At 50.2% G+C, this 13262-nt stretch overlaps 1 protein-coding gene and 1 non-coding gene across 3 annotated transcripts; both read right to left on the reverse strand.

Moving 5' to 3' along the window:
• Window positions 1-339: 339 nt before the first annotated feature.
• SPINDOC (spindlin interactor and repressor of chromatin binding) lies at window positions 340-12477 on the reverse strand. Of its 2 annotated transcripts, none has more exons than XM_029059075.2 (7): window positions 12387-12477; window positions 11942-12132; window positions 3795-3851; window positions 3309-3404; window positions 2908-3051; window positions 2514-2687; window positions 340-1112 (listed from the first exon to the last, which is right to left on the reverse strand). In XM_029059075.2, exons 1-7 carry the CDS (start codon window positions 12440-12442, stop codon window positions 940-942), a joined length of 891 nt encoding a protein of 296 aa, XP_028914908.1. In that variant the 5' UTR covers window positions 12443-12477; the 3' UTR covers window positions 340-939. The 2 variants fall into 2 exon arrangements, with proteins under 2 accessions (XP_028914908.1, XP_028914905.1); XM_029059072.2 differs by having other exon boundaries at window positions 3531-3851.
• Window positions 5101-5238, reverse strand: LOC114810384. Its single transcript, XR_003758084.1, has one exon. It is a non-coding gene; the product is annotated as a small nucleolar RNA SNORA7 (small nucleolar RNA).
• Window positions 12478-13262: the final 785 nt, after the last annotated feature.

The following is a 13262-nucleotide window of genomic DNA, read 5'->3' on the forward strand; positions in this document are numbered from 1 at the left end:
AGTAGGCGTTCAATAAATACGACTGAATGAACTGGGCTTAACCTGGGCCAATCTGGATCCCTTAAGGGCAACTGCCAATGAAAGGGAACCAACGAGGGGAACCCTAGACTAAACTGGTCCTAACTCCAACTCACGGGGTTGGGATGGCATAGAACTGTCTTCAGTTCGGCAGGAAGCAGTTACATTCAGTGTGCTCTAATCATACTACCGAACAGCTCTACCCTTCTCATTTTCCACAAGGTAGAGATCAAAGGGGCAGTAACCACAGTCATCCCCAACACAGCTTCCTCTCTCTTCTCAGAACCTTGTAGAGTCCACACTGCGACCGATCTTCATTAAAAAAAAAAATAATTTATTGCCAACAAAAGAGGTATTTACATGAGAACCAGAGGAATAAAGGGGGAGGGGGAACAACAAAAAACCCCCACGATGGCTCCTCTTCTCCACACCGTCGCTCCTGAGATCTCCCTCCCTGCTGGGGGAGGAGGGGGAAGGAGGTAATAGAGACCTCATCGACTTGGAGAGTGCAAAAAGGGATGTGGTGAAAGAAGATTCCCCTGAGGTAGTGGGGGACCTAGGGTCTGCCCCTCCGCCCCGTGGCCACCTGCTGGATAAGGCACTCTGCCAAGGGAAAGAAGTGGGCAGAATGGAGAGAGGGTAGATGTGTGAGAAGAAGTCTGGACCAGCTGAAGCGGTGCAATTTCTTGGGCATCAACAATTCTCCAGTGTACAACTTCAGCTTTCCTGACTTGGGTTATAGCCGGGCGCTGATCTCCTTCACCTGGTAGATGTTACCTGGGGCCCAATGGGTACCCTTGGCCCCTACGCAATCACCGATGCCCTACTTGATGGGGGAGGTGATTGGAGACCCATCAAGAGGAAGGGGGACCAGGAGGGCTCACACATCATGCTCTCTTTGGATGCCCACCTAGCGCCATGCTAGCATTTGCCAGCAGTCCCATCTGCCAACCTGAGGGTATCACATGTACCCACTCCCTTCGGTCCTTGGGGGTGATTGGGCCAGTCCTGCAGGAGGCTACCAGTTGGAGAGTCATCCAGGCAAAGATGGATCACCTTTAAACCCAGGGCCCCTCTGAGACCAGAAGAAGAAGCTAGGAGAGAGTTAGGGAGAGGGGGGAGAGAGAGAAACAGAGAGAGAGAGAAACAGAGAGAGAAAAAATCATTACCATAACCATCACCCTCATCAGTGGTATTTTTTAAGAGCTCACTTTGCGTACAACACAGTTCTAGGGATTCTGAGGAATTTACAGAACAAGTTATAGAGGTCTCTTGCTGTCAAAAAGCCTAATGGACAAAATAAGCCACCATTCGAGCAAGGCCATATAATCAGGTCAAGTCCTAGAAGCCAGGGGTTCTGTCCTCATTCACCCCAGGCCCAAAAGCAGTCAGGCCCCCGGTTCTCCCTACACAAACCAGACATCCTGGCCCCCAATCTGGATGCACATACCAGAATCCAACCTACAAAGAATCAGGTCTGCAACCCTCCTGCCCCTCCACCCGCAAGTTTTGGGGCTTTTAGTTTTCTTTTTAATGATACTATTGGCCAGGCATTGTAATGATAATAACAATTAGGGTATTTGTTAAGCGTTCAATATGTTCCAAGGGGTGGATACAAAATATTCAAGTTGGACAAAGATGAGTCTCACACAGGGCTCGCAGTCTAAGTAGGAGGCAGTAGGTTTTAATCCTCATTTTATAGATGAGGAAACTGAGGCACAGAAAAGTTAAGTGATTTGCCCAAGCTCACACAGCAGACATTTGATAGAGCCAGGATTAGAACCCAAGGTCTCTGACTCCCAGACCCACGGACTTTCCACCATGCCACGCTGCTTCCCTAAGCTCTCTACTGACCGCTATGTTAGATAAAAGGCAATCAGGTCAGACACAGCCCCTCTGCCCACATAGGGCTCACAGTCTAAAAGGAAGGGAGGAAGATTTAATCCTCATTTTCCAGATGAGGTAACTGCGGCCCAGAGGAGTGACTTGCCTAAGATCACCTAGCAGACAAGTGGCAGGGGCAGGATTAGAACTCAGGTCCTCCAACTGCCAGGCCTGTGCTTTTTCCATTAGGCCATGGTGCTTCCCTGAAGCAGCACTTTGTCCTCCTTCCCAACTCAACCAAGAGGGGAGCAGCCAGCAGTAAGGATTGGCGGTTCCCAGATCGAGAACCCCAATACACCTCTTGGAGGAGAGGAATATAGCCCATTAACTTCAAGGTACAAGAGGGAAGGATTACTCTTTGCATCACAGAGTGAGTGCTGCTCTTTTGAAAAGACAGTGACCACCTTCCAAGGGCAGGGCCTCAGGACAAAAAGGAAGTGGTCCCCCAGCAACCTAGGCCCACCTACTCAAAGAGCCACATTCAACCTGTGTCTCGTCTCCTCATCCTTCTTCCCTCCCTGCCGCTCGACCGGCTCGGCAGGCTTGGGCCCAGAGCCAGCTCCTCCCCTCCCGGGGCCTCCCGCCGGGCCCCTTCCAGAATCATAGCTTACCCGGCAAGGGGCTCTGGGCCTGGCTAGGGTCCCCTTCTGTGCAGCCCTTCTCTTCGAACGAGGCCCTGACCTTGGGGGACTCCATTCGGGACTTGGAGAAGAGTCGGAAGGTAAAGCCGGCGGGGAAGCTGCCATCGCTGAAGAGCCGGATCTCAGCTGGGGCTGCATCTGGCTCTGGAGAGGGGTGTGGAGAGGAGAACAGCGACAGAGGCATCAATGGAAAACCAAACAAAAAACCAGTAACTCGGGACTCCTGGTCTCCCTCCTTCCCTCCTCCCCAAATTCCTATTTTGAAACCAGGGCCCCTGCTCTATCAAACCTAACTTCCTTCTTACAAAACAGGCTCTGTTCCACCAGTGCCCAGATCTGCCCATCACCAGATCCCATCTCTCACCTGGAACAGGGTCTGGCGGCTCAGGGGTCACGCTGGCTTTGCAAGAAGTTCTCCCTCTCTTCTTTTTAGCCGCCGCTCGCCCCTGGAGCCCTGCCCACCTCCGGCCCCGTGGCTTCCTGCTCTCCAACTCCACGGTGGAGGGTGCTGTAAAGAGAGGCCAACCCTCAGCTCACTTTGGGCGAATTCCAGACCCAAGCTCGATGTGGGCTGGGAACGTGTCTGTTTACTGTTGTATTGTTCTCTCCCAAGTGCTCAGTACAGTGCTTTACACACAGTAAGCGCTCAATAAATACAACTGAATGAACAAATGAATTCCACAGCTGCGTGGTCCTTCTTGGAACCCAAAAAGCCTGTCCAGCAGCCCCCTCCCTTTCTTCTTCTGGCTTCCCAAAGGGTCTCACCAGGAAGCTGCATGGGGCGAGCAGCCCGTCTCCGGTGAAGTGGCTGTTCTTCAGGGTCGAGGGAGACTTCGATCTCAGCTGGCCCCTTGGGAAGGTCTGGGTTTGGGGGGAACAGAACTGAGGAGTATCCCTCTTTGGGGAACCCCCCCCATCCCAGCTGGCTCCCCTGCCGCTCTGCCCTTTCGCACCCTGCCCAGCACTACCCGCCAGTCCTCCCCGCACCTGAGCTGGGAGCTGGAGGGGAGTCGGCCCAAGTCCAGGCTGCCTCATCGCACCAGGCCTCGAGGATATTGCACTTCTCCGCGGGGCTGAGGCCCAGCGTGTGCGGGTGTTGGCCCAGGATGTGCTCTTTGGCCGCTCGGGCCGAGCGGGTGGAGAGTTTCTCCCCGCACACCAGGCACAGTGTCCGCCCACTCCCCCCGGGGCTGCTCCCGACCAAATACTCTTGCTCCCAGGACCCCAGCAGCTCCTTCTCTCCAGAGCCACCTGCGTCCCATTCCAACTGGCGATGTCCAAGCCGCCTGGTCTCGTCCAGGTGTCCAGCTGAAGGAAGAGAAAGGAGCTGGTTACCCTCTCTGAGCCTCTTTGGAGCTACTCTGGGCCTAAGGGATTCAGGATCGGTAACTCTGGGTCCCGTCTCTCAATGCATGAGAGCGGGAAAATAAGCCTGGGTCCTCTTCCGGGATGGGTCTCCTAGAGGATCCTCAATCAAGCAGTCTAATTCTTTCTCCAAGTCTCCGTTTCCCCATCACAGGACTTCTAGGTAACCACTTCTCTCTCTTTCACCCCACACCTAAGGAGAATAATAATTATAATAGTGGTATTTATTATTATTATTGCTACTTCTACTAATAATAGGAATAATGGTACTTGTTAGGCACTTACTTATTGTAAGCCAAGCACTGTTCTAAGTGTCAGGGTAGATACGAATCAATCTGGTGGATACAATCCCTGTTCCACATGGGGCTCACATGCTTAATCCCCATTTTACAGATGAGGTAACTAAGACCCAGAAAAGTGAACTTGTCCAAGGTCACAAAGCAGACATAAACCTCTTGCTATGTGCCAGTCTTGTAGTAGATACAAGGTAATAAGGTTGGACACATCCCTATCCCACACAGGACTCACAACATTTTGCAGATGCGGTAACTGAGACCCAGAGAAGTTAAGTGACTTGCCCAAGGTCAGAGAGCAGATGAGTGGCGGAGCCGGGATTAGAACCCAGGTCCTTCTGACTCCCAGGTTAATGCTCTATCCACTAGACAACACTGCTTCTCTCCAAAGCGCTTAGCACAGTGCTCTGCCCCCAGTTAAGTGCTCAGTAAATACGACTGATTGAGTGCCCAGTGTGTTACCTTAATCCTTGGGCAAGACCAGTCCAGATGAGCTTCGGGGGCTGCAGTAGCCCCAGGGAGAAGAGCAGGTCACTTTCTTCATCTTTCCCTGAAGCTCCACCTCCCTCCAGGCTCAATCCCATGCCCTTCTGAGGGGGTGGGCACATTCAGCGCTTAGTACGGATTTCTCCTCATTTCTCCTCCCCGCCTCCTTCTCTGTGCTTGGATCTGTACCCCCCCATCTTGTCATGCCATCGAGTCGACCCATAGCGACTCCATGGACACATCTCTCCCAGCACGTCCCACCTCCATCTGCAATCGTTCTGGTAGTGGATCCACAGAGTTTTCTTGGCAAAAATACGGACGTGGTTTACCACTGCCTCCTTCCAGGCTGTAAACTTGAGTCTCCTTCCTCAACACTCTGCCAAGCCGCTGCTGCCCAGCACAGGGGAGTTTTGACTTGTAGCCGATTGCCTTCCACTCGCTAGATACTGCCCGAGTTAGGAATGGAATGGACAGGCCTCTGCTTGACTCTCCCTCCCATAGCCGAGACTGGTAGAGGACTGGAAACTCTCCAGATGCGACCCTGAGAAGGGCTTTACCCTTTAAGCACTTCATATTCATTCCATCCATAGCCTCCCAGCACTTATACATGTATATATCCTTGCACTCTGCCATTTTCCCCTACCAACAATTTATTTCAATGTCTCCTCCTCTGGACTATAAGCTCTTTATGGGCAGGGACTATATCTACCACCTCTAACGTATTTACTTTCCCAAATGCTTACTACTTGTTCTTCACACATTAAGTGCCCAATAAATACCACTGATTCATTGAAATAGCGGAGCTGGGCTTAGAACCCAGGTTCTCTGACTCCCAGGCCCCTGTTCTTTCCACTGGGCCAGGCTGCTTCAGATGGTTGACTATTTTTTTTTTATAATGGTATTTGTAAAGCACTTACTATGTGTCAAGCACCATTCTAAGTGCCGAGGTAGATACGAGGTAATCATATTGGACACAGTCCGTGTCCCTCGTGGGGCTCACAGGCAAGTAGGAGGAAGAACAGAATTGAATCCCATTTTACAGCTGAGGAAATTGAAGCACAGAGAAATTAAATGCCTTGCCCAAGGTCACACAGCAGGCAAGTGGTGGAGTCAGGACTGGAACCCAGGTCCTCTGGCTCCAGGCCCATACTTTTATCCACTAGGCCATACTGGTTCACAATTTTCCAAGGCAGCAAATCTCAACTCTTGATCTTGGACTTCCAAGATCTTCTCCAGGCTGCCTGAAGCAGGTCATCCCTCTCTGGTTACTCATTGGTGTCCCTTCTCAACATCATCCCACCTGCCCCCATCCCCAATCTTTGCTTAACCATCTCACCCCGGACAGTTTCCGGGCAGCACCACACTTTTCTGGGGCAATTTATCCACATCCACTCAAGCCCCTACAGTAGCTGTATACATCCTATAGAGAAGCACCATGGCTTAGTGGAGAAAGCACAGGCCTGGGAATCCGAAGGACCAGGGTTCTAATCGCAGCTCCGCCACACGTCTGTTAGGTGACCTTGGGCATGTCACTTCATGCCTTTAGGCCTCAGTTACCTCATCTGTAGAATGGAGATTAAGAGTGTGAGCTCCTTGTGGTACAGAGACTGTGTCTAACCTGATTAACTTGTATCTACCCCAGCCCTTAGAACACTTCTTGGCACACAGTTAAGTACTTAACAAGTACCACAATTATTATTATTCTGGGGTTCCATTTGTTTTTTGCCTTAAGAAAAAAAGCTTCTCCTCCAGGAGGCTATCCCTCATTAAGTAGAGCTTGGATCCTGCCTGGGTCTTCTTCATCATCATCTGTGGTATTTATTGATCATTTACTATGTGCAGTACACTGTATTAAGTACACAGTACAATTCTACAGAGTTGGAAAGCATGTTCCCTGCTCACATGTTCCCTGTAGTCTAGTGGACCCATGTAGATCTATATTCATTGATTTTTCTATCAGAACTCAAAATATTTGCTATCTTTCACTTTGTCCTGACCCATTCATTTAGACTGTAAGCTCCTCTTAGGGAACCCATAATACCTAGCATAGCTGGAGTGACAGATTTTGGTACCCAGGACTAATTTTCAATCAGTTTCTACTAGTAGCACTTACTGAGGGCCCACCGTACTAGGCATTGGGGAAGTACAGACAAACTAAGTGATGTGTTCCCCACCCGCAAGGAGCTTCCACTTGAACCTTTGTGAATTCTTTTTTCTATGGTATTTGTTAAGCACTTACCATGTGCCAGGCACTGTACTAAGCACTTGGGCCTTGTCTTGTCTTTCATTCTTTCATTCATTCAATAGTATTTATTGAGCGCGCTTACTATGTGCAGAGCAATGAACTAAGCGCTTGGAATATACAATTCGGCAACAGATAGAGACAATCTCTGCCCAGTGACGGGCTTATAGTCTAATCAGGGGAGACAGATGAACAAAAACAAGACAACATAATCACAATAAATAGAATCAAGGGGATGTACACCTCATTAACAAAATAAATAGGGTAGTAAAAATATATACAAATGAGCACAGTGCTGGGGGTGGAGCAGAGGGAAAGGGGGCTTAGCTGAGGGGAGGTGAAGGGGGGGAGGGGGAGGAAGCAGAGGGAGGAGGGGGAGCAGAGAGGGAGCAGAGAGGGAGCAGAGGGAGCAGAGGGAAAAGGGCAAGCTCAGACTGGGAAGGCCTCTTGGAGGAGGTGAGCTCTCAGTAGGGCTCTGAAGAGGGGAAGAGAGTTAGTTTTGGCGAAGGTGAGGAGAGAGGGCATTCCAGGACAGAGGAAGGACATGAGCCAGGGGTCGACGGCGGGACAGGCGCAAACGAGGGACCATGAAGAGGTGAGCGGCAGAGGAATGTACAGGCTGGGCAGTAGAAAGAGAGAAAGGAGGAGAGGGAGGAGGGGGCAAGGTGATGGAGAGCCTTGAAGCCTAGAGTGAGAAGTTTCTGTTTCATGCAGAGGTTGACACTGAAGGTTTTTAAGGAGGGAAGTGACATGCCCAGAGCGTTTCTGCAGGAAGATGATCCGGGCAGTGGAATGAAGAATAGCATGGAGCGGGGAGAGACAGGAGGAAGGGAGATCAGAGAGAAGGTTGACACAATAATCCAGTCGGGATATTACGAGAGCTTGTACCAGTATGATAGCTGTTTGGATGGAGAGGAAAGGGCGGATCTTGGCGATATTGTACAGGTGAGACTGACAGGCATTGGTGACGGATTGGATGTGTGGGATGAATGAGAGAGCGGAGTCAAAGATGACACCAGGGTTGCGGGCTTGAGAGATGGGAAGGATGGTCGTACCATCCGCAGTGACAGGGAAGTCAGGAAGAGGACAGGGTTTGGGAGGGAAGATAAGGAGCTCAGTTTTGGACATGTTGAGTTTTAGGTGGCGGGCAGACATCTAGGTGGAGATGTCCTGGAGGCAGGAGGAGAGATACGAGCCTGAAGAGAGGGGGAGAGAACAGGGGAGGAGATGTAGATATGGGTGTCTTCGGCATAGAGATGCTAGTTGAAGCCATGGGAGCGAATGAGTTCACTGAGGGAGTGTGTAGATGGAGAACAGAAGAGGGCCAAGAACTGACCCTTGAGGCACCCCTAGAGGATGAGGAGAAGCCCGTGAAGGAGACCAACAATGAACAGCCAGAAAGATAAGAGAAGAACCAGGAGAGGATGGAGTCCGTGAAGCCAAGCTGAGGAGAAGGGGGTGGTCGACAGTGTCAAAGGCAGCTGAGAAGTCGAGGAGGATTAAGATAGAGTAGGAGCCACTGGATTTGGCAAGAATCCAAATCCATGGATTTGACCTCATGGGTGACCTTTGAGAGAGCAGTCTCGGTAAAGTGGAGGGGACGGAAGCTAGACTGGAGGGGGTCCAGGAGAGAGTTGGAGTTGAGGAATTCAAGGCAGCGAGTGTAGACGACTTGTTCTAGGAGTTTGGAAAGGGAAGTGCCCCTTTGCCATCAGCTCTTCTGACCTTTCTTGCTGGGTGATCTCGGACAAATCACTTAACCTCTCTGTTCCTCCCTTTCCTCCTCTGTAAAATGGGCATCAAAATACCCTCTCTCCCTCCCTTTTAGACTGTGAGTCCCGTATGGGGCAGAGACGGTGATTGATCGGATGATTTTGTCCTTTCCAACCCATAGTGACTCCATGGACGCATCTCTCCCACAGCGCCCCGACTCCATCTCAAATCATTCTGGTAGTGTATCCACAAGCTAATCAAGTTGGACACAGTCCTTGTCCCAAACAGGACTCACAGTTGTAATCCCCATTTTACAGATGAGGTAACTGAGGCCCAGAGGAGTGAAGTGACTTACCCAAGGCCACAAAACAGATGAATGGTGCAGCCAGGATTTGAGCCTGGGTCCTTCTGACTCCCAGTCCCGTGCTCTTTCCACTAGGCCACACTGCTTCCACAGAATGTTTCTGATGATAAAGCTCATACTTGTTTTGATGTGATATATTATTCTATTTGTTGATATTGATGCCTGTTTACTTGTTTTGATGTCTGTCAACCCCCCTCTAGACTGTAAACCCAGCGTGGGAAAGAGGCTGCCTCTCTTTATTACTGAATTGTACTTTCCAAGCAGTGCTCTGCACACAGTAAGCGCTCAATAAATACGACTGAATTGAATGGAACGTGCTTTCCAACTCGGTTACCCTGTAGTCACCCAACTCTGATTGACTGATTGACTGATCAAGGTTCAGGCCCAGAAAAGACTTTTGTTCAGGTGGAGTCTGAGGCTGAGGTAGGCAGAGGCCCCTGACCTCTCCTGGCTCTTTCAAAAGAGAGTAAGAGGAACTGAGGAAGGTTTAAGGGTCGTACTCGTTTTGATGTATATCTATTATTCTATTTATTTATACTGATGCTTGTTTACTTGTTTTGATGTCTGTCACCCCCTTCTAAACTGTAAGCCCAGTGTGGGAAGGGACTGTCTCTCTTTATTGCTGAATTATACTTTCCAAGCAGTGCTCTGCACACAGTAAGCGCTCAATAAATACGACTGAATTGAATGGAACGTGCTTTCCAACTCGGTTACCCTGTAGTCACCCAACTCTGATTGACTGATTGACTGATCAAGGTTCAGGCCCAGAAAAGACTTTTGTTCAGGTGGAGTCTGAGGCTGAGGTAGGCAGAGGCCCCTGACCTCTCCTGGCTCTTTCAAAAGAGAGTAAGAGGAACTGAGGAAGGTTTAAGGGTCGTACTCGTTTTGATGTATATCTATTATTCTATTTATTTATACTGATGCTTGTTTACTTGTTTTGATGTCTGTCACCCCCCTTCTAAACTGTAAGCCCAGTGTGGGAAGGGACTGTCTCTCTTTATTGCTGAATTATACTTTCCAAGCAGTGCTCTGCACACAGTAAGCGCTCAATAAATACGACTGAATTGAATGGAACGTGCTTTCCAACTCGGTTACCCTGTAGTCACCCAACTCTGATTGACTGATTGACTGATCAAGGTTCAGGCCCAGAAAAGACTTTTGTTCAGGTGGAGTCTGAGGCTGAGGTAGGCAGAGGTCCCTGACCTCTCCTGGCTCTTTCAAAAGAGAGTAAGAGGAACTGAGGAAGGTTTAAGGGTCGTACTCGTTTTAATGTATATCTATTATTCTATTTATTTATACTGATGCTTGTTTACTTGTTTTGATGTCTGTCACCCCCCTTCTAAACTGTAAGCCCAGTGTGGGAAGGGACTGTCTCTCTTTATTGCTGAACTATACTTTCCAAGCAGTGCTCTGCACACAGTAAGCGCTCAATAAATACGACTGAATTGAATGGAACGTGCCTACCAACTCGGTTACTCTGTATCACCCAACTCTGATTGACTGATTGACTGACTGATCAAGGTTCAGGCCCAGAAGACTCTTGACTAGGTGGAGTCTGAGGCTGAGGTAGACCCCCTGACTTCTCCTGGCTCTGTCAAAAGAGAGTGAGAGAAACTGAGGAAGGTTTAAGGGTCATACTCGTTTTGAGGTGTATATATCTATTATTCTATTTATTTATACTGATGCCTGTTTACTTGTTTTGATGTCTATCACCCCCCTTCTAGACTGTAAGCCCGGTGTGGGCAGGGATTGTCTCTCTTTATTGCTGAATTGTACTTTCCAAGCAGTGCTCTGCACACAGCAGGCACTCAATAAATATGACTGAATTGAATGGACGGTGCCTATCAACTCAGTTACCCTGTAGTCACCCAACTCTGATTGACTGATTGATTAACTGATCAAGGTTCAGGCCCAGAAAAGACTCTTGTCCAGATGGAATCTGAGGCTGAGGTAGGCAGAGGCCCCGACCTTTCCTGGCTCTGTCAAAAGAGAGTGAGAGGAACTGAGAAAGGTTTAAGGATCATATTCGTTTTGATGTGTATATATCCATTTATTTATATTGATGCCTGTTTACTTGTTTTGATGTCTGTCACCCCCTTCTAATAATAACAATAATAATGTTGGTATTTGTTAAGCGCTTACTAGTGCAGAGCACCGTTCTAAGCACTGGGGTAGATACAGGGTAATCAGGTTGTCCCACGTGAGGCTCACAATCTTAATCCCCATTTTACAGATGAGGTAACTGAGGCACAGAGAAGCTAAGTGACTTGCCCACAGTCACATAGCTGACAAGTGGCGGAGCTGGGATTCGAAGCCATGTCCTCTTGACTCCCAAGCCCGGGCTCTTTCCCCAGAGCCACGCTGCTTCTAGACTGTAAGCCCAGTGTGGGAAAGGGATTGGCTCTCTTGCTGAATTGTACTTTCCAAGCGGTGCTCTGCACACAGTAAGCCCTCAATAATAATAATAATGTTGGTATTTGTTAAGCGCTTACTATGTGCCGAGCACTGTTCTAAGCACTGGGGTAGACACAGTGGAATCAGGTTGTCCCACGTGGGGCACACAGTCTTCAATCCCATTTTACAGATGAGGGAACTGAGGCACCGAGAAGTGAAGTGACTTGCCCAAAGTCACACAGCTGACAAGTGGCCTAGCCGGCATTCGAACCCATGACCTCTGACTCTAAAGCCCGTGCTCTTTCCACTGAGCCACGCTGCTTCTCAATAAATACGACTGAATTGAATGGAACGTGCCTACCAACTCGGTTACGCTGTATCACCCAACTCTGATCGACTGATCGCTTGACTGATGGAAGTTCAGGTCCAGAAATGACTCTTGCCTAGGTGGAGTCCGAGGCTGCGGTGGACCTCTCCTGGCTCTGTCAAAGGAGAGTGTGAGGAACTGAGGAAGGTTTAAGGGTCCGGCCCCCCGTCTTACCACTGCCCTGGGGTTCCTGGATCACGGGCTCTTTCTTGTCCTTGCTGGATGCGAAGCAGAAGGGTTGAGGGGCGGGGTTGAGGCCATGAGGGGCCTGGGGCATCACTGCCTCTTCTTCCACCTTCTCACACTTCAGAGTCACCTTGATGTAGTCCAGCAGGGCCGGCTCGGCCTTAACCGCCATGGTCCTGCTGTGGGAGAGAGAGAAGGGGTCGCAGGACTGGGCCCAGAGGGGTCTTTGGTCACCCTGAGGAGAAACTCCCAGAAGCCTTTGCCCTCTTGCCCCCATGCCTCCCTCCAGGCCTTTCCCTTTTGCCCCCTCCCCGTCCAGTCCTCGCAGCCCACCCCCTCCTCGGCCGCCCCTGCCCACTCCAGCCCTCCCAGGAAACCCACCTCCTCTCCAACCGCCCCCACCCAGGTCCCCCTGGGCCACCTGTCGCCTCACCTCCTCTCCCCATACGCCCCCAATGGCAACCGGGCCCGAGTCCTCCCAAGCACCATAGAGTTTCCCGGCCCCGGCAGGGGAAGACCATCAATCCCGGGCCCCTCTTCCACTGTCGCTATTTTCTATGGTTTTTTTCCCCCCCTTCCCCCATTGTCAAATGTAAACCCCGCCCCCTCGGCCTGGGCGGACCAATCGCGAGCCTTGATCTCCTTCGACCCCGCCCCCAAAGCGGAGCGGCTTCCCGCAGTATCTTGGAGACGGGCGGCGGAGGCGGGGAAGGTGGCTGCCACCCCGCGGCCGAGAGGAGGCGGTGCAGGCGGAGAAAGGCCTACACACAATAATATATTCTTGGTATTTATAAAATAATAATAATGTTGGTATTTGTTAAGCGCTTACTATGTGCAGAGCACCGTTCTAAGCGCTGGGGTAGACACAAGGGAATCACGTTGTCCCACGTGGGGCTCACAGTCTTCATCCCCATTTTACAGATGAGCTAACTGAGGCACAGAGAAGTGAAGTGACTTTATAATAATAATGTTGGTATTTGTTAAGCGCTTACTATGTGCAGAGCACCGTTCTAAGCGCTGGGGTAGACACAAGGGAATCAGGTTGTCTTAATCCCCATTTTACAGATGAGCTAATTGAGGCATAGAGAAGTGAAGTGACTTGCCCACAGTCACACAGCTGACAAGTGGTGGAGCCAGGATTCGAACCCATGACCTCTGACTCCCAAGCCCATGCTCTTTCCACTATGTGCAGAGCACTGTTCTATAATAATAATAATGTTGGTATTTGTTAAGCGCTTACTATGTACAGAGCACTGTTCTAAATGCTGGGGTAGACACAGGGGAATCAGCCCTTGCTCTTTCCACTGAG

Source organism: Ornithorhynchus anatinus, chromosome 3 (genome assembly GCF_004115215.2).
Source record: "Ornithorhynchus anatinus isolate Pmale09 chromosome 3, mOrnAna1.pri.v4, whole genome shotgun sequence".
NCBI lineage: Eukaryota > Metazoa > Chordata > Mammalia > Monotremata > Ornithorhynchidae > Ornithorhynchus > Ornithorhynchus anatinus.

Bases quoted from the DNA above. Each gene is read 5' to 3' on its own strand.
- SPINDOC (XM_029059072.2), bottom strand. From the start codon at position 12,442: ATGGTGCTTGGGAGGACTCGGGCCCGGTTGCCATTGGGGGCGTATGGG. The intron at 12,133-12,386 runs GTGAGGCGACAG...TCTCTCCCACAG, and splicing joins GGGGCGTATGGGGAGAGGAG to CAGGACCATGGCGGTTAAGG. The intron at 3,852-11,941 runs GTAAGACGGGGG...CTCTTCCTTCAG, and splicing joins CCAGGAACCCCAGGGCAGTG to CTGGACACCTGGACGAGACC.